The sequence below is a fragment of the Pecten maximus genome, chromosome 2 (assembly GCF_902652985.1).
Source record: "Pecten maximus chromosome 2, xPecMax1.1, whole genome shotgun sequence".
NCBI classification, from domain to species: Eukaryota; Metazoa; Mollusca; class Bivalvia; order Pectinida; family Pectinidae; genus Pecten; species Pecten maximus.
The window spans coordinates 36,417,999-36,439,296 of NC_047016.1; the positions used below are offsets into that span (position 1 = coordinate 36,417,999).

A 21,298-nucleotide genomic window follows, 5' to 3' on the forward strand; every position below is an offset into this window, starting at 1 on the left:
ATACGGTACTTTTAAATTACCAAAATGCAAAAGTACACCTGATATAACAATACCTGGCCATGGTATCATTTACATGGATGTGCAGTATGTATAATGACTTTAAATAAGATATACATATGTAATGAAAAGCATGTTATTGCATTATAATATAACCAAGTGCAAATCTAAACATATTATTGGCATTTGTGAATTCAAAATCCAAATCCCCAGCTGCTAAAAGCCCAGTCATCAAAGCAGCACAAACATAATCTTATATCATAATCATAACTGGTAGTTGATATATTTATAATTTAATTTCATTTTCTTTTCAGTTTAAGAGTCTTCTTCATGGTACATTTTATATTGAGTAGCTGACAAACGGTTCTAAATCAAGTACCAGGTATGTGTAACAGTATTATAATAGGGTTCTGACATCATAGTGAGGTGTATAGTTAGCAGTCCCCTGGAATATAACAATGGCAGCGTTCAGTTAAATCTGTAAACCTTTATGATAAATCACTGCAACAGATTTTATCATTATTCAACACAACTGTTCGGGCAGAATGTTGCACACTTACGACTGGTCCTCCGGTATGGAGGCTGGGGTGTGAGCTCCCCGTGACTGACTGCGTTGACTGTACCCATCGTCCTCATACCCCTGGGTGTAGTAATCAGATGGATAGCTGGAACAGGCCATGATGCATCATGATAAACGCATGCTGAACAGCGGACAGGTGTGATGATACAGTACACAGTCCTTCCTATAGTTACTACTGCATTCTTACACTCCTACTAAATGTATCTCACAGTCCACTATAGTGATCATATTGTAGGATTATCACACAGGCCTACAGTAAACATTGTAGGGTGATGTAAATATGTTACATATAATTATATTGGAGTGGGATTATTACGGACCTGGTAAATGTGATGAAGTAGGTAAGATAAAAACACTTGGTACAGTTTTATACAAAGCTTATGCTGAATATATACAAATGTATATATATATATTAAATGTTAAGTTTCAACTGCTATTAATCATTTAATAGGATTTCAGCAGGATATTGCAGACTCAATATCATATATAATATATAAAGCTGTGAAGTACTTTATCAAATTGCTTTGAATATTTTCTTTTCCCTATTTCATGATATAAATGTAGTTATAACAAACACTGGTCTTAGAAATAGCCAAGGGTATGTGGTAATCATTTTTGGTAAACAGGGAAATGTTTGGTTAACAAAAATCCACTTTTTTGTATCAATATATGGCCCAAAAGTACAGATATCAAATATTTAGGATATATGTATCTGTATATATGTGTTGATAATAACCACACATGTTTTTAGTAGAAGTGGACAATTGTTGTGTGCATAACAAAATCATAACAAAACAATTTTTTTTTCTAAAGTTGAAAGTACCCCTGTTAAGTGTTTTGTGATTATAATCTTAAACCAGGATTTTCATCAATCCTATTGATTATGTTTATCAAAAAAGACAAAAGGTGAAGATGGTCAGTATAATATAATTATGTACATCTTATTTCAGATAAAACATAAAATGCATAACTTAGGCACAATTCAAGAATTACTCATGGAGAATTAGATATAAACGTTAAGAAGAAACCATTTAGGATAAAATCTTAAATGGTTGATGGTGACCATAATAATCATGGAATTTTGGTTTCAGCTCAAGATTTATAAAGGTGTAAATGACATTACATTTAATTTGTAAGAACTTTCATCATGTCCATACAAATTTTACATCAATAGTTACTGTACGGAAATAATTTGGGCATTAACACAAAAATATGTATATCCTAGAATGCCACTGGTGACCTCATCAAATTTATTTGTTTGGGTGGCAAATTTGACTGATCATACTAAAAATATCAAAAAAGTTAACAGTGCATTAAAATTTCTATTAATAGAAGGAGTTCGAAACAAGCTAAAAAGTGACAAAAACTTCTGGAAATCTTTTCAGAAATGATAAAGCATAATGCACTAATTCTAAAATTCAAACACTGTGAAAAACATACAAATCAATCAACAAGACTGAGCAATGTGCAGTTAAAAGGGGAAAAATCAGCTGTCCTAATCTAAATAATCTGAGTAAACAGATTCATCTGAACCAAACAGAAGAGGAAATATATATACAAATGTATCATATAAGACAAAACGCAACGTTGCTTTATAATAATGACAGTGAAACAATGAGTTGTCTTTTAGTTCTTTAGGTAAGTGTGCGAAAATAAAGGATAGATAAGGCATGAACAAACATTCAAACAATAAGGAATAGGACAGGTCAAACAAATACGAGTTTCTCCCACCTCTGTTATATGTAAGATTTACATGGTCAGTGGTCATTGGTTTCTGTTTTGTACATAATTAACCTTAGCATTCTCAAATATCTGATTTAATACGTAGAATAAAAGGGACAAAGTATCATCAAAAAGAGTAATTCCTTGATGGTGAAGGAAAGAGAAATCTCCACCCTCATCAGTTTAGACAGTTAACAATCTTCTCCTAGGTAGTGGGACACCTGACCCTTGTGGTTTTGAAGAAAGATTTGACAGTTTAACTTCAAAGTCTTTTGTTCAAAATCCAAGAATTTCTTATTTGGGAAGAGGAGATAAGAGACTTTCCCATTTGAGGAAATATTTTTAGTCTAACGAGGTACCTTGACAAAGCCATCGGGTTAAACCATCAAAAATCTTTTCTCAGGAAGAATCCAGTTTTACCATTGAGCCAGGAAACAATCTGGTTAAAATACAGATTATCATTACACACTACGTTATGAGGCAGAGTGTAATGAGAGATTTTATTTTAATTAGATTCACACCATATGACTGGGAATGATGTAACACAGAAAACATACACACCATATAACTGGGAATGATTTAACACAGAAAACATACACACCATATAACTGGGTACAAACCATATCACTGGGAATGATGTAACACAGAAAACATACACACCATATGACTGGGAATGATGTAACACAGAAAACATACACACCATATAACTGGGAATGATGTAACACAGAAAACATACACACCATATAACTGGGAATGATGTAACACAGAAAACATACACACCATATGACTGGGAATGATGTAACACAGAAAACATACACACCATATAACTGGGAATGATGTAACACAGAAAACATACACACCATATAACTGGGAATGATGTAACACAGAAAACATACACACCATATAACTGGGAATGATGTAACACAGAAAACATACACACCATATGACTGGGAATGATGTAACACAGAAAACATACACACCATATAACTGGGAATGATGTAACACAGAAAACATACACACCATATAACTGGGAATGATGTAACACAGAAAACATACACACCATATAACTGGGAATGATTTAACACAGAAAACATACACACCATATAACTGGGTACAAACCATATCACTGGGAATGATGTAACACAGAAAACATACACACCATATGACTGGGAATGATGTAACACAGAAAACATACACACCATATAACTGGGAATGATGTAACACAGAAAACATACACACCATATAACTGGGAATGATGTAACACAGAAAACATACACACCATATGACTGGGAATGATGTAACACAGAAAACATACACACCATATGACTGGGAATGATGTAACACAGAAAACATACACACCATATAACTGGGAATGATGTAACACAGAAAACATATAACTGGGAATGATGTAACACAGAAAACATACACACCATATAACTGGGAATGATGTAACACAGAAAACATACACACCATATAACTGGGAATGATGTAACACAGAAAACATACACACCATATGACTGGGAATGATGTAACACAGAAAACATACACACCATATAACTGGGAATGATGTAACACAGAAAACATACACACCATATCACTGGGAATGATGTAACACAGAAAACATACACACCATATGACTGGGAATGATGTAACACAGAAAACATACACACCATATAACTGGGAATGATGTAACACAGAAAACATACACACCATATAACTGGGAATGATGTAACACAGAAAACATACACACCATATAACTGGGAATGATGTAACACAGAAAACATACACACCATATGACTGGGAATGATGTAACACAGAAAACATACACACCATATCACTGGGAATGATGTAACACAGAAAACATACACACCATATGACTGGGAATGATGTAACACAGAAAACATACACACCATATAACTGGGAATGATGTAACACAGAAAACATACACACCATATAACTGGGAATGATGTAACACAGAAAACATACACACCATATGACTGGGAATGATATAACACAGAAAACATACACACCATATAACTGGGAATGATGTAACACAGAAAACATACACACCATATAACTGGGAATGATGTAACACAGAAAACATACACACCATATGACTGGGAATGATGTAACACACAAAACATACACACCATATGACTGGGAATGATATAACACAGAAAACATACACACCATATAACTGGGAATGATGTAACACAGAAAACATACACACCATATAACTGGGAATGATGTAACACAGAAAACATACACACCATATGACTGGGAATGATGTAACACAGAAAACATACACACCATATAACTGGGAATGATGTAACACAGAAAACATACACACCATATAACTGGGAATGATGTAACACAGAAAACATACACACCATATGACTGGGAATGATGTAACACAGAAAACATACACACCATATAACTGGGAATGATGTAACACAGAAAACATACACACCATATGACTGGGAATGATATAACACAGAAAACATACACACCATATAACTGGGAATGATGTAACACAGAAAACATACACACCATATGACTGGGAATGATGTAACACAGAAAACATACACACCATATAACTGGGAATGATGTAACACAGAAAACATACACACCATATAACTGGGAATGATGTAACACAGAAAACATACACACCATATAACTGGGAATGATGTAACACAGAAAACATACACACCATATAACTGGGAATGATGTAACACACAAAACATACACACCATATAACTGGGAATGATGTAACACAGAAAACATACACACCATATAACTGGGAATGATGTAACACAGAAAACATACACACCATATGACTGGGAATGATGTAACACAGAAAACATACACACCATATAACTGGGAATGAGGTAACACAGAAAACTGTCTTGACATCATTGTTTGTGAATTACAAATGTTTTTTTTTTGTTTTTTTTTTTTTAATTCTGGAGAGATTCAAATGTGAACACAAACAAATGTTAAACTTGCAAAATGTTAACATCACAAATAACACAACAAGAGGTGGGAGAAGAAATAGATCAATACTAAATCAGTAATCTGAATTCTGCTCTTGTGCATAAAATTTGAATCAAAATTTCACCTTAAATCAAATTGTTTCACCCTAATTTAGAATCCCTCCATCCCCAACACTGACATGATATGATACAAATTATAAGTCTTTTCTGGACTTAAACATTCCCGAGTTCAACCGATAACTCTGATAATATTCATTATATTGTTATCATGCAGATTCTCATGATACAGCTTTCAATCGTTCAAGATACCAAAATCAAAATAATTTAATGATGCATTAATTAATCATTTCAAAAGTTATGGTTTAATTCCATTATGAAGCAAGGTGCATGAAATTCTTTAAATAATATCTGCTTATAAAAAAAGAGATATTTAGATCAGTAAAATCAAAAAGACTAACTTTTAATTCAACAACATCAAAAAACTAAATTGGTGTTTCCCAGAGAATTATTCTTTGTGTCTTTAACACACTATATTTTACAATAAAGAGATTAACAAAATAGTTTTCTATTGGATTTTCAAACAGCATATATCCTTATTAATAATGATCTTCAAACAACTATATAACCAAACTGCTGCTTGATACATTTTAATTACATTTTAGTGTTCATTTCTACTCATGAAAACACCAATTGCTCTATCACCAAATTTTGTAAAGAATCATCCAATTCAATGAAAGACACATACTACACTCCCTATTCTGGAGGAAAGCTCATCAATTTTTACACAAATTTTAGACTTAAATTTTAGGTACATATTTAACTTTTTTTTATTATTTAAAATTTTTAGAATTCAATTCAGAACCGGCAAATTTAACACATAATCTATATATATATGTATATATGATTTATTAAGACAAGAATCAATGTCAATGAATGTACTTTTTGGAGAACACACGTTATGAACACACTTTATTAAATCTTTGTGGAAAATTTCAAAAAAAAAATATTGGAAGACTTGTATAAAATTTGGTAATCGATTGACTATACAGTTAAACAGGAACAATGCAAAACAGCAACAAAGGAAAGTAAAAGCTGTAGGGTAAAAATTCTGAAGTCAGCAAACAAAACAAAAGATGATCATCAGATAGTAAGCAGAGTTATCTCCCTTACCCGTAGTATGGGTGGTAGTGCCGGTCCATCATTCTATCATAGCTGAAAATCATCAGTGAAATACAATACACTGAGCATGTGGCATAGTGGCATTTTAAGGCTGGATTCATATATTTTTATATTGCTAAGGAATGCATTATACTTAATAATTAATACTCAATGTTATCAAATGTATAATTATTTTTCTTAAATCTATGGTCAACATGGATGCATCATGCAACTTTTCATTTTTTTTTCTTGTTATTACTTCATGATATTGAAATAATAGCATAATCAAAAACAACTCAATGATTTTTTATTATCATTTCTTTTGTAATTAACAGCTGGTAAATAGATATCTTAGAGAAATCAATGTGTTCAGTGTTAAATAAGCTATCAAATCTACATATAAACGTCTGATCAAAGAGTTCTTAATTCAATGAAATATTGCATGTATACATATATTGACAACAGTAATATATACTTGTGATAAATTAGTTATATGTTAATATGACATGGCAGTAGTTCCTGTTAAACAGAAATTTTGTGATCTGATTAAAATATTTTTCCGAGTAAATAGGTATGTTATAAATCATTTTAAAAAGCATGCAACATACACCAAAAATATTTGTGAACAAATATATAACAAAATTATCATACATGTTCAAATCATCAAATGAGTTATTCTTATCAATTAATTTAACCACATCATGAATCAAATTCACCTACACTCTAGGCATGGAGTTTTATCTAACTGAAAATATATCCTCAATTACAAACACTGTTCTAACATCAACATACCAAACTGACGCCTTATCTTAGCAATCTGTATATATAATACATCAATTTTCTCTGGGCTATTCAGATACACTATATGGTCCTTAAGTTTTCTCAGTTATTAAAATTATTGACCATGTTATCTGTTGTTCTTTTTCATGTCAAGAGAAAATGATAGCATATTGTCAAACTTTAGCATAAAAGGACAATTGCTGTATATATACTACATAGTTTGAAGAAGTAGCAGCACAAAACACAAGTTAACAATATACTGTTAAAACGACTTGGGGGAAAACCTGGAGGCTTCAAGATCAGACAAATGTCATCAACACATGGTAGTCTCCCTCAAGATTAATTACAGTGGTAGAAAACATGCTCCTCCGTTTTGAGTTACCCCATGCATTTTTTGAAATATTAGAAAATCTCCCACTTGCTCTCAATGAAACTCGAACAGTGAGAGCTATTATATATCTTACCTTTCATTGTACTGTCCTGACTCCTGACCCTGGCCTTGACCTTGCCGGTAGTACTCGTCATAGTAGGCCGAATTATAGCGACTGTCATAGTAGCCCTGATGGTAGTACCGACTGTCGTAGTAGCCAGGATGATTGTAATAATCATAGTCGTATCCTGCAAGGTTAAAAAGTTATAAGTCAATACGTAAGGAGTTTTACTGTGTACGAATATACATGCATATAAATTATGGAATTTACAATAAAATAGTTTCTATACTAAGTTTATAAAATTTACTATTCTTTGGAAAAGAAAAATCAGAAAGGTATCAAATTTTTTTATCCGTAAAGAGCTAGGGTCACAATCAAATTTAATTAACTGTATTTCTTATCCGCAAAGAGCTAGCTATAGGGTCACAATCAAATTTAATTAACTGTATACAAACTGACAACAGGTATCAAACAACAAAACCTCTTATAGATTTTTTGCTGGATTTTGATCAAATATTATTTATGGTGATAATGTGACCTTTGAAGCAGCTATGGATAGAGTTAAAGGTTAATTTATGACAAATTTGATGGACAGCTGTAATATCATCAGCATGCTTCGAGCTAAATCAAGGTCAAGAGTTCAGTGTAACATATTTCAATCTGGTGTACTTACAAACCAATTGGTCATGGATTTATATTTAATGGTCCGTTATCCCAATTCAACAAAATACATGGGTTATCCCAATTCAACAAAATACATGGCAATCAAATAAACCGAAATCATATAGTTCAGATAGAAATTAATTCAATAATTTATCAATCAATTAGAAAGTATCAGGCCATTACCAAAAATATTTGATTTCCATTCAATCCATCAAGCTATAGCTACTGGCCATGGTCAAAGACATATCTTTATTTGACGGTAAAATCTTGTGAATTCTAAATCATCTTACATTTGATTTTTCAAATATAAATGGCCCAAGTGAACTTGAAATGAAGTTCAGGTTACTTGATAAATTTAATAAACCTAACACTATATTTGAAAAAAATATATATGCATATATACCTCCTCTAGATGCAGAGCTATACCGTCCATCCTTGTATGAAGGATCTTTGTAATCCTGACGAGAACGTGGTCGGTCAGAATCTGCACCAGCACGACTTTGTCTAGATGAAGGTCGTTGATCATCATCTATTTCATAAATTAAAATACAATGTATATACTTTAAGTCAATGGATATCATAAACCATAATTATCACAATAGCTAGTTAGTATAAAAACATATATTCAACATTCTTATAATTACTGCATAATTTGATCAAAAGAGTTTAGGAAAATCACATAATGGGGGATATATTATACAGAAACATAGAGCTCTCTTGCACAATAACAATGGATACAAGAACTGGTATAGGTCTGATGAGATTATTAACAATTACCATTGGTTATTAATTATATATAAATGTTCATTTGTTTCATTGTAGACGTCCAGAATAATTACAGACAGCTGTTTGTAGCTGAATAGATCAATAAACAGAGATGAAAATCTTTACTGGTACAATTGTATCTCAAATTCATTTATCATACTTCAACAGGACAATGATTTAACTATAGAAGAAGTCAAATTCAGGGTAAGAATTCCAAAAAGCAAAGTTATTTTGAATTGTAGTACAGAACGAACCCCTCTTAAAATACCAATAAGCTCCAAAAACAATATATAATTTCCCACTTTATAAACTAAGGTAGTAGTAGAGCGATAACACTTAGATAACTATAAAAGCTCCTTGTCTTTATTTCATTCATTTCAACATCATACTCACATTGTGAGGTCCGTGACCTTGGCCTGTCGTATCGCTCATCACCATAGTATTGATCTTTGTAAGGGTCTCTAAGAGGTGGCGCTCCTTTATTGCTGTGCTTTGACTTTCTATCGTAATAGTTGTCGTAACCATCATCTCTGCGATCTCTAGAATCACGAGGATCTCTAGGTTCACGTTCTCTATAATCCCTGGGGTCACGACCCTGGCTATCATTGTACTGGTCCTTTACACTGTAATGTTCTCCATGGTTGTTGTCACTACTTTGTCTTTTCTGGAACTCTCTTTTTTCCTCCTCTTCCTGTCTACGCACTATCTCTATCTCGCGGTCTATAGAGGAGTTTCGTTCATGTCTATCTCTTTCTTTACTCACCTCCTCCCTTTTTCTTTCCCCCTGACTTCTGCTGGGTGGATCAGATTTAACAGGTTCACTATTAGTCACATTCTCAGGTTCTGGTGTGTTCTCCTTTGATATATGTTCTGTTAGGGATGTTATCAAGTTCTCTACAGGAGAAAGAACTTGTTCAGTCTCCTTATTATCCCTTGCCTTTGGTGGCTGAGAGGCTTGGACAGGTGACATCAGTGAAGGCATTGGGCCAGCAGGAGCCAGCAGAATGTTTGTTGCAGGCAGCTGCAGTTCACTGTCTGCCCAGAGTGTTGTTGCTGGGGACATGTTGTGTTTTACTCTTCTCTCCTTGATTATGCTGGAGATGTTTTTCCATTCTTCTAGGGGACATTACTGCACGTGCTCTAGAGCTTCCACTAGGACCAGGAGGGGGTCTGCTTCTCCTGTCACGATTTGTTCGTGTCTTCCAATGAGGGTCCTGACTGTGAATAGAGTCACGGTCTGATTGACCTTGTGAATCACTGCCAGAAGATCTCCTACTACTGTCTGCACCCGATGACCTATCTGAACCCAATGACTTACTGTGTTCTATACCTCTTGTTAAGCTATCTCGGCTGTCTTGTCGAGATACCTCCTCCATACGTGTATTTTCCTCTATAGTTTCACTAGATCCTGATATATTCCTGCGTCTTGCTGGAGGTTGAAATGGGCTCTCCTTTCTAGGCATAATTGGACTCTGTGACTTCATCTTCTGGCCAAAACGGTTGTTAAGTGTACGTGATTGGTCTTCAGCATTCATAATTGGACTAGGAGGCTCTATGGAGTTTTCATTGCTGCTCAGCACACCCTCAGAAAAGGTACTACCTTCGAATGCAGACTTATTTTCAGAATAATCACGTCCGTGTGAGTTCACTTCCTGTTGAGGTTCAGAAGATGTAAGCTGATGACCTGTTTTCCTAAAAGGGTTATCTCCCCCTCTGCCTGATGTTGGAGTAGCCATAGGTGGCGGCGGACCTGTGTTTGATGAAGACGACTTTCCTAATTCTGTATTGTCAGTCATCTCCGGCGTTACATTAGGGGAGGATGTGTATTTTGGCATCATGGATTCAGGTTGGAATGGTTTGGGAGGCTGACTTGAGGACTGTGGTATGAGTAGAGATGGGTTTGCTTTATCCTCCACTTGTCCCTGTGTAACTGAGCAGGGTGATCCTGTGCCACGCCCACTACCTGGAGAGTTCCTGCTGGAGCCAATGAAAAACTGGACATTGTTGTCAGTGGAACTCTGCCTACTGTGATTTCCTGGTACAACCAGATTTTGAGGTGGTACCACCTCCCAGTCCCCTAAACTCTGCTGGTCATCAGAAGTGGTCATCATACCACTGTTAGCTTGCACAGGGTCAATGTGTGGGTCAATTGAAGAAACTGGTGGAGCAATACCAAACCCTTGTTCCTGTGGACTATTTACTGATCCGATAGAACTTCCATTGTCTTGTATTGTCATATGATTGACTTGTGATATCACAGTATTCATGTCTGATTTATCTTGTGAATGTTCTAACTGTTCACCACCCATCACACCCATGTGTAATTGTGCACCATCATTGGCACTGGAATGTACAATATTTGGAGGATTTGTATTCCCACTATTTACAATGGGCTCCTGAACTGAATGATTTTGTCCCATAAAACCTACATCTTCTGGATCTGCATTTTGGTAGAAACCTGAAGTAGATCCTTGATCCTCATGAACACTAGACTGAGTAAGGCTTCCACTGTAGTTGGAAGCTGCAGATGAATTAAGACCATCATTTTCTCCTTTTTGTTGATTAAAAACATGTTCTTGGTTATACCCCTGGTTGTTAAAATGATCCTGGCTTTGCTCTAAATTAAAGTGTCCATGTACTTGCTCTTGATTGACAACATTGTAAGGTTGACCATGCTCCTGGTTAGGTTGAAAGATTTGCTGACCGTTGTAATTATTATTAATCGGTTGGTGTTGCTGATTTAACTCAGTATTGTTCCATGTTTGATTATAGCCATATTGTTGATGACCCCAGTTTTGTTGACCATGAACTTCCTGTCCCTGAGTTTGTTGACCAGGATCTTGGTATTGCTGCTGGTTGTAATAATGTTGATGTGCTTGTTGATTATGGTCATAGAACTGACCTTGGTAGGCTGATGCATCAACATTACCCGGTACATTATGGCCTTGATTTGTATCAACTTGTTGGTTAGTGTCTGGAACATGACCATCTTTTCCTCCAGAGTTCCACTGTGATGGGTTCCAGTCCCATGAACTATTCAAGCCATCATCTGGCTTTTGGCCACTGTCTTGTAACTGGCCACCCTGGTCAGAATTGTTGACATAGTTACTAGCTTGAGAAGTAACTGATCCAAACTCTGCAGGATTAAATAGCTTCACTCCCCCAGTGCCTGTCCCTGTCTGTGCTCCCTGCTGATACTGCCAGGGAGCGGAATTGCTCATACTGAAATGTTACAGAATATGATGATATTTTTATGTTGTAGCATAATTTGAATCATAACTATAAATTTGAATGATATTGCAATAGCAACACCTGATGTTTAATTGTTAATATATAACATTTGGTTTAGTTTATTTTGTTTGATGTCCTATTAAAAGTAAGGGTCATTTAACACATTTGATAACAAATTTGGAGTCAATAAAGTTAATTACAAGCATAATTTATAATAACATATTGTCTACTCATCATTATGCACACACATACTTCAAGGATTGCTATGATATAATCAAATATTTTTGAAATACAGGACATGTTCTAGCTACCTTTAGCTGATTGATATATAAATATACATGTATGTGTAAGTGTTGGATGCATGATGATATTTATAAATGAAAACTATTTCAACCCAGATGCAAGAAAAGTAATCTATGTATATATATAAAACTTAGATATTCAGTCTTGGGACTGTCACTTAGCCTTGTCAGCTTAAGAATTTGTATGGACATAACAAATGGAAAGTTATGTGCATCAGTCCTCATTCTGGACACCTGAAAATTTTCTTGCAATTTTCTTGATACTTACACACTACATTCATATTTCAGAAGGACAGAAATGGAGTTACCACTTCAAAAATGTTCATAATCAAGTTTTATGCATATAAAAATGTGGCCAAATGTTGTCACCTTTCACAAACATTTGCAAGTTCACAACCGGTAATATTTTGTTCTTTATAATAATTCCCGTCTGATTCCACGTTCATTTTGAGGGATAATATTAAATAATGAACCTACACCATTTCCTTCTTTTCTTTCTGACATATGCCCTGGTGATTCATGAAATACTTTAAATCAAACCGGGTCTGTCAAAGACATGTTACCCATAACTTACCTGATGATATGACCCCAGGATGCAGAGTCTGCTTAATTTGTCCACTATGACCAGGTGATATCTTCGGCAAGCCTGTTAAGCGTTTTCAGTAAATAATTACGTGGGAAAAAGAGGATAAACATCAGAAACTAGCGGCCACAAGGACTCCAGAGAGCGCCGCCATATTGCTTGTAATGGTTACGTGTGACGTTGCGCACACTAGAACGTCCGCATATTATAAAATATTTTGACACTTCTTTAACGTTTCAGGATAGTTTAGTATAACCGCTTAAATACATACATAGGACTCTGTTGTATCAATTGACAATGAATAATTGTGTTTCCCAATATAACTTGATATTTACCCCACCAATATACGAGTCAAAAACAGAAAACCGGCCGGAAGTGGTATTTTACTGTTTCCGGTCATGCTCACACATGTTACGGTACACGTCATTGCAATACGTGTAGGTACGTTTTAGTTAATAAATGTGCCTTTTATGCTCTTTATAGAAGACAAACACAACACACGCGAAGATGGTACTGATGACAACAATAGCGAGAGTGGCAGATGCGTTGCCCCTGGCTGCGTCTATGCAAGAAGATGAAACGGTAAATAGACAGCAACTTCCAGCAAGATTTTGTTGTGACAAGTCTGTTGCCACATGCATGTTTTACTTTCACAATCGTCCAGTTCTGTCAATTAGAATATTCTGCCGGTATGACCTTACATCGAATGTATTTGAGTGACGATTTAAAGTAACGTTTACGTGATTTGTGGCTTAGTTTTGTAATTGATTAACGTATTAAAGATAAAAAAAAAATGACAAGACATGTACACCTGTCATATAATTACACTGAACGGCTGAAAGTAATTAAAAGAGTTATCTCCACTTTAAATAAACTATTTAGTTGGTTCAGAAAAAGGGTCAGTTAAATTTGTGTACACACATACGTCAGGGATATTACCAGACCGACATTGAATTTCATATATTCTTTTCTCTATCCAATTGTAAATTTATAATAAAAAAAACATTTTTCTGGCAGTGTCAGTGCATTAAAGTTTTTTTTTACACATGCCTCACTTTTCACAAGCTACTGTAGCTACTGTTGTAGAAGAAAAGCATTTGTCACTTTTGACAACTTTTAGTCAAAAGTATTTATTAACTTTGCTTTTATTATTATATTACTTGTCATGTTCATATAATTTGAATTACTTAATTGTGTCAAAAGAATACAATATTTACTTTTGCAAAGACAGAGAATACCCGTACAAACTACATAACAGTCATTAGCGAAGTATAAGATTTTCTTTTCTTTATTCTTAACTTTTAAAATTGCAACTTTCATTTTCTATTAAATATACATATAATTGTTCAGAATTTGTAATCATGCAACATGCTGGAGATTTCTGAAAATTTCAGCAGTATATATGCTTTTATTTCTGCAGGCCGGAAGAAGTTTAATGGATTTCCAGACACAGTCAAAACAATTGTTTAAGAAAATAATGTCGGACCCTCAACCTCCAGCTAGATGCAGTCTGGAGACAGGACCATACATATTCCAGTAGGTTGTTTGGCTGTAAACAGCTGATGTGAATATGTCGCTCACACACACACACACACACATATACAGTTGAGTGTAAGCTAACCTTTACACCCTAGTGCACTCCTAGTGCACTACATTTAAACTAGTAGTGCACTACATTTAAGCTACTGGTAAACTAGTAGTGCACTACGTCCAGTCAGGTGTGACCACAAATCCCCCTATACAGGTAATGGACAGTGCCACTGGGGATGGACATCTGTGTTAGATACCTGTAGTTGTTACATATACAGACCTGTGTAAATTGACTGCTTTATATCTGTCATCCTAAAGGTATATTTAAATGTAGATAAAATCTTATCTAATATTAACTCAAAATAAAACTGGCTGCAATTCATTATAGTGTAAAATTAAGGTTTATCTTCCTGATTTCCAAATTTTGGTGATTTTCATTTATATTTTTTAGATGTAATTAATATACATTTTATATTTATGATTAATTTTACCTTAGGCCTTGATGACTGATTGTAAAAAAAATTCTCACGTATACTGTTAATATATCTGTTAATTCAACCATGAAATCATTTCATTGTACATTTATGTTCTGTAAGAGACATATATATATATCTACACAACAAGTTATGTACATGTACCTGTATGTATAATTGGTACTTTCAGGACATGCCTGTTGCCATGGCCTTCCTGGGCCACAGGGCCCAAAACCCACCTTTTTTTTGAATCATCAAAAAATAATTTATTTCTATATACATTTTTTTTCACAATAAAGTATCTAATAATTATAGTTTATATGCTGATTTTCTTTAATCACAACAAGAGGTAAAATCCCCATCAGTTATACATTTAAGGTAAAGAACAATTAATCATTTTCTTAATGCAATAGGGAACACTTAAATGCTGATCAAAATGTATCCCAAAATTTTGTTTTTAAACAATTGCAAAAATATATAATATACTGAAACGAAAAAGAAACGCAACTTCAAATTGTAGGTTTAATAAAATAATACTTGTGAGCATTATGTTTAAATTTCATATGTAATAGTTAATATTGAATATTGATGTAACATCCTTTAAATGTTTAGAGATTTTTAAGAACAGGTCACTTTGCTAGAAGGTCATGATTGGTAGTACCCTACGTGAATCCAAGTTGAAATGGCAGCAGTTTTGAAACCGTGCCCTAATATCGTGTGTGTCCTCCTCGAACAGTTATCACATCTCTAATTCTTTGTTGCATTGAGTTCATCAGGGCATTGACTTTCCGTATTGGAATGTTATTCCATTCTTGGACGAGTGCATTTGCTAACTGAGGGAGGGTATTTGGGGGGTTACGGCGATTTCGAATTCTTCTGTCTAATTCATCCCACAAATGCTCGATTGGGGACAGGTCGAGGCTATATGGAGGCCAATCTATAGGAACAATGTTCTGTGTCGCAAGAAAGTCTCTACAGACTCTTGCAACGTGTGGTCTCGCGTTATCTTGCTGAAAGGTTAGATGATGCTGCCTAACAAACGGCACAACATGGGGCCTAAGGATCTCATCCCGATAGCGTACGGCCGTTAAATTCCCATTGACTATCACCAAAGGCGTCTTCAAACCATGGGAGATTCCCGCCCAAACCATAACTGATCCACCCCCAAATCGGTCGTGTTCCAAAACACAGGCGTCAGCAAAACGTTCGCCTCGACGCCGGTACACACGTTGACGGCCATCTGCTCGAAATAACGTGAATCGAGATTCATCGGTGAAGAGCATAGACCTCCAACGTCTCATAGGAAAACGTCTGGGCATATGTGCCGTTGCCCATTACATACGACGTGCTCGACGTTGCGGTGTTAGTGGTAAACCAACGTACTGTCGCCTTGCACGCAAATTAGCCTCACGCAGTCTGTTGATCACTGTTTGGGGATGAATTCGACGGTTATGATTACCAATCGTATTCCTTGCCGTTTCAGCGGCCGTTAATCTCCTGTTACGCAGGTGTGCCAACCTAAGAACCCGGTCTTGACGTCGCGACGTTATACGCGTGGACGTCCTGATCTCGGCTGGTCATCGACTCTTCCTGTTGCGTTAAGACGTGAAACTAATCGACTAATAGTCGATTTGTGAACTCTGAATTGTCGAGCGACGTGAAGTTGCGTGTTCCCTGCCAGAAGCATCGCTATAGCACGTCCTCTATCAACCTTTGATAACCGTGGCATAATTGTAAAAGGAATTATTGTTTGCAAAAGTATTGGCGATGATGTGGCTCAATGTTAGTGATGAATTGATACTGGTTTGAATGAAAAAAGAACGCATATGTTTGTACAGGCACGGTTTTTGATGTTTTTACCGCGCCGGAAGTGCATAGGTCTCTAGTCACACTTGGGTGATTTTGAAGATTGGTATGGGTGTTAGGCAGGGTGCATGTTTATTTCCGCGATTTTTATACAGATATGTATATTTAATACAAAATTAATCACAATTTTCCATGTTGCGTTTCTTTTTCGTTTCAGTATATATTTGTTAGCATGTAACTTCAAACAAGAAAATTATGAAATTAAAAATAAAAGTGCTGTATAATTCAAGTGTTGTATGACAATTAAGTAGAGCTCCAGATACATGAACATGTATGTGTGTTTTATAAGCTTAAAACTGTTGCCCTCCCCCTCTGCTAGTTTGCACGTATACGTATTTCATAACAACAGCGACATTAATTGTTCCCTCAGGCCATTATCTCATTCTGTGTTACCTGTAACTGATACATGTACCTGGAATCAGATCCATATGTTAGATCTTCAAAGTATTAGATACCTGTACACGGGTACATGTACAGAAATTTTAACTATTTCAGTAAAGGAAGATGGAAGGTGTATTAAAAGTAACATATACCTTTTATAAACATAAAATTTCGAAATGTAGATCTGTTAAGATCAGTTAATGACCAGTACATTCAAAGAATCTCTTTCTTTTCATGTTAAATCAATGTTTAATTAATTTCTTTATGTGTTCAGGTTTCTAACTTTAAGCATTGGATGTATACACATAGAATGTACAACATACATTATGGGCTGAATAAGGTTTTAATAAGCATAATATCACATCAAAAATGAAATTATGAATAAACTGCAATATGAATTAAAAGTATCAAATTGAAAATGTTCAAGTAATGATAATTGTTTTCAAATATTTTATTATATACTTTCATATAATGAAAACAAAGTTACTGGAATTAAACATGTGAAATATATAACTGATTAATCAATACAAAATATAAAGTACCAAAAGATAAATGAAACTTGGCTTGAACAGTTTAACTTAGTTAAAGGATTTATAAAGTAAATCTGTCTTAACTTAGTTACAGTGTTTATATAACATCAAACTAAACTACCAAAACCTTTTTAATAACTCTTTGAATATAACCCCTACTAGCTATAGATAGTCTTATATACACAATGTATACAGTACAGGTAAAAATCACAGGTAGCCTTGGGTACTGCCCATTACCTGTATGGGGGTTTTGCTGTGTTCATCACCTCTTAGGGTGTAGTGCACTACTAGTTTACCTGTAGTTTAAATGTAGTGCACTATTAGTTTAAACGTAGTGCACTAGGTGTAAAGGTTAGCTTACACTCAACTGTATATATATGTAATGTATAGCATATGCATTATGAGCAGAATATTGTGCCATTTAAACTTTTTAATGAATGACCAGAGAAAAAAGGAAAGAGATATTCCTTTTTTTTTTACCGTATAGAATACCTTTTTACTAAAACATGTAACATGATAAAACAGCTTGGCACACACTGCAGAACAATATTTATATTTCTTAATTGCTGGAAAAATAACCAGATAAAACATATTAAGATTTATGTTAACTCAAATTATGACTGGCATACTTTCGATTTTAAAGAAAATTGTTGCATTGTTATATAATGGTGAAGCATGATTTGAGTTTACTATCTTTTGTCTTTTGTAGCTACCTGATTGAAAGAGGAGTGTGCTTTCTCATTTTATGTGAAAAATCCTTTTCAAAAAGACTTGCATTTTCTTACTTAGAAGACCTACAATCAGAGTTTTATTCACAGTATGGTAAAAAAGTAGAAACAGTTTCCAGGCCTTACAGCTTTATTGAGTTTGGTAAGTAATTGCAGCTTGATGTTGGTGACAAAAATACTATACTATTCTCAGTATGTTGACATAATTCCTTACTGAATATGATGGATCAGTCAAACATTCTTTGACTAGGTTACTATGTGATCATGTCATCTGTTTGTTCTTGGCAAATAATTCACATTTGGTGAGGGAATGTAATTCACTGAGTTGTCTTGTTTTTATTGTAACATATAATATATACATAATATATAATCAATAGTGGTGTAACGATTCACCAGATGCATCGATGTATTGGACTCGCAGAGTTGTGTATTGATGCATCATCTATCCTTGATTTGTATCACGATACTTGAAAATTGGTAGTTATCTCCCTTGACCAAAGTTAGCTCACGTTTTCTGGTAAAGAGCATGGCTGACAAGGCTGCTCCGCATATAAAGCTGCCTGTTGGAGTTCTTTCAAATCCAAACTATTCAAATTCTAGAACGCTTTGTTGGAAACGGACAAAACGAATGCTTTTTGTAACAAATGTAGACATAGACTCTAATATTCTGGAAATACCACCAAAAAAAACATGATTACAGTACGATGGAATACCAGATATCTGATAGGTCATCATGCAGCTTCTCATATATCATGATACAAATCGTATCGCGACCCCAGTATCAAGATACAAATCTTATCACACAAAAAGGGCGCTATCCACCTTGCGATACACAGCCCTAATAATCAACCCAGTGACCCAGTAGGGGGAAGAGCCAGGCACAATCAATGATCAGATCATGATTGTTGATATTAGACTTTGGAGGTTCTGTGACTTGGTACAGTATGACGTCGTGTAGGAAGAATACTTTGTAATTACAAAGACACAAGAGTTGGCAACCCTCAGTCTGTAACTGGTATATGGACCACAGATTGGAAATTTGTACCAAGTCATTTGTTGCAGCATATGTATTTCATCCAAGTATGTCCAACAGCTTGATGCATTTAATATGTGAGCATGCCAACATGTATGTAAATCTTCTAAAATTCTTTTCTTGAACAGATACTTACATACAGAAAGCTAGAAAATCATACATGGACTCAAGAGCAAGGAAAAACTTGTCTTCAATTAACACTGAATTACAAGATGTACACAGAATTATGGTCCAAAATATTGATGATGTCCTTGATCGTGGAGAGAAATTATCAGGTAATGAATATTTATAAGAGTACCGTATGCTTATTGTAACCAATTTAATAACAAGTTCAAGATGGATGTATGCTTGTTTAGAAAATCTTATATGGAAACATAAAAGAACAGAATGACTGGTAAAATTTATCAGTCAAGATATTCTCTGATGATAATAATAATAATTGATAAGTTTCATTTAAATTTTTGCCATAAAATCAGCTATTAATATCAAAATGAGCTGGGTCATGTTTCTTTTAATTGAAGTAAAGCAATATAATCATATTTTAAACAATTTCTGATTGGCTAAAATAGTGTCATGTGATTCCCGATAAAAAGTCATATTGACTGAGAGTGCAAAAAGGTTACCAGGTAGTTAAGTAGGTGTTTCTAAAAATAGATTGATTATGAATTACTTCCCCTTGGTCCAACAGGGTAACATATCTTGCACTCTTTTGAAACATGACAAGCAATGTCTATACATTTTAGAATATTAAATTATGGTAAGAATTAGTGCATTGAATGCATTTTAATGTATTAGTTTACTTTTGATTGTGTAGTGTTTAAAAGATATAATGAAATATTTACAATGGCTTCACAAGTCAGTCTCTATCATTACATGTATATGCATTCATTGCATAATTATTAAAAATGAAAACAGTAATTTTGAAATATACTGTTATAGTATAACTGTTATCATTTGTTTATGATTGACTTTACACTGATTGTAAATGATTGCATGTTTGTGTTTATCTGACTTAACTTTATCTTTCAGAATTGGATTTTAAAGCAAGCAATTTATCAGATATGTCAAAGACCTACAGAAAAGATGCACATAATCTGAATTTGCGGTCATCATATGCGAAGATAGGAGCGGTGCTAATTATAGTAATTGTGTTCTTACTATTCTTGCGGTATTGGTGGTGGTGAGGAATGAATGGCCAGTGCAATGTGAAAAACACTTCTTTAACTGTTGTAGGATCTTCTTTCTCTCACAGAAAATTGATACTACAAGATTATTGGATACCAAGACTCTCTTTCGTTTTGAAGTATGCCAGCCCAAAATAAGATGTGTGGTCACGTAGTTGGGATATTGGGATATATAGGATCCCGATTTCCACATCAGTGAGAAAATAATGCCAATCAACTGCTAACCCAGTCTGTCTGATATCTTTACTTGAGCGGACAGGCAAATGAAGATTACTTAAATGGGAAACATAAATGTCAGAGGGTATCCATGACCTTTGTATTATGGAGACATTTCAATAATGTAGGCCAGTGAGGTATCAAGCAGAATT

The 21,298-nt window shown here is 34.6% G+C and overlaps 2 protein-coding genes across 2 annotated transcripts in view; one reads left to right on the forward strand and one right to left on the reverse strand.

Moving 5' to 3' along the window:
- LOC117321945 overlaps positions 1–13,602 on the reverse strand; it is a 44,006-nt gene extending 30,404 nt beyond the window's left edge. The window contains 7 exon segments of the mRNA XM_033876578.1: positions 558–662; positions 6,463–6,504; positions 7,695–7,848; positions 8,728–8,853; positions 9,483–10,179; positions 10,181–12,311; positions 13,197–13,602. Coding sequence (XP_033732469.1) covers positions 558–662; positions 6,463–6,504; positions 7,695–7,848; positions 8,728–8,853; positions 9,483–10,179; positions 10,181–12,310 — 3,254 coding nt within the window. The 5' untranslated portion in view covers position 12,311; positions 13,197–13,602.
- LOC117321946 (vesicle-trafficking protein SEC22b-like) lies at positions 13,601–21,078 on the forward strand. The gene is made up of 5 exons (XM_033876579.1): positions 13,601–13,787; positions 14,626–14,741; positions 18,695–18,855; positions 19,875–20,021; positions 20,776–21,078. Exons 1-5 carry the CDS (start codon positions 13,713–13,715, stop codon positions 20,928–20,930), a joined length of 654 nt encoding a protein of 217 aa, XP_033732470.1. The 5' UTR covers positions 13,601–13,712; the 3' UTR covers positions 20,931–21,078.
- Positions 21,079–21,298: the final 220 nt, after the last annotated feature.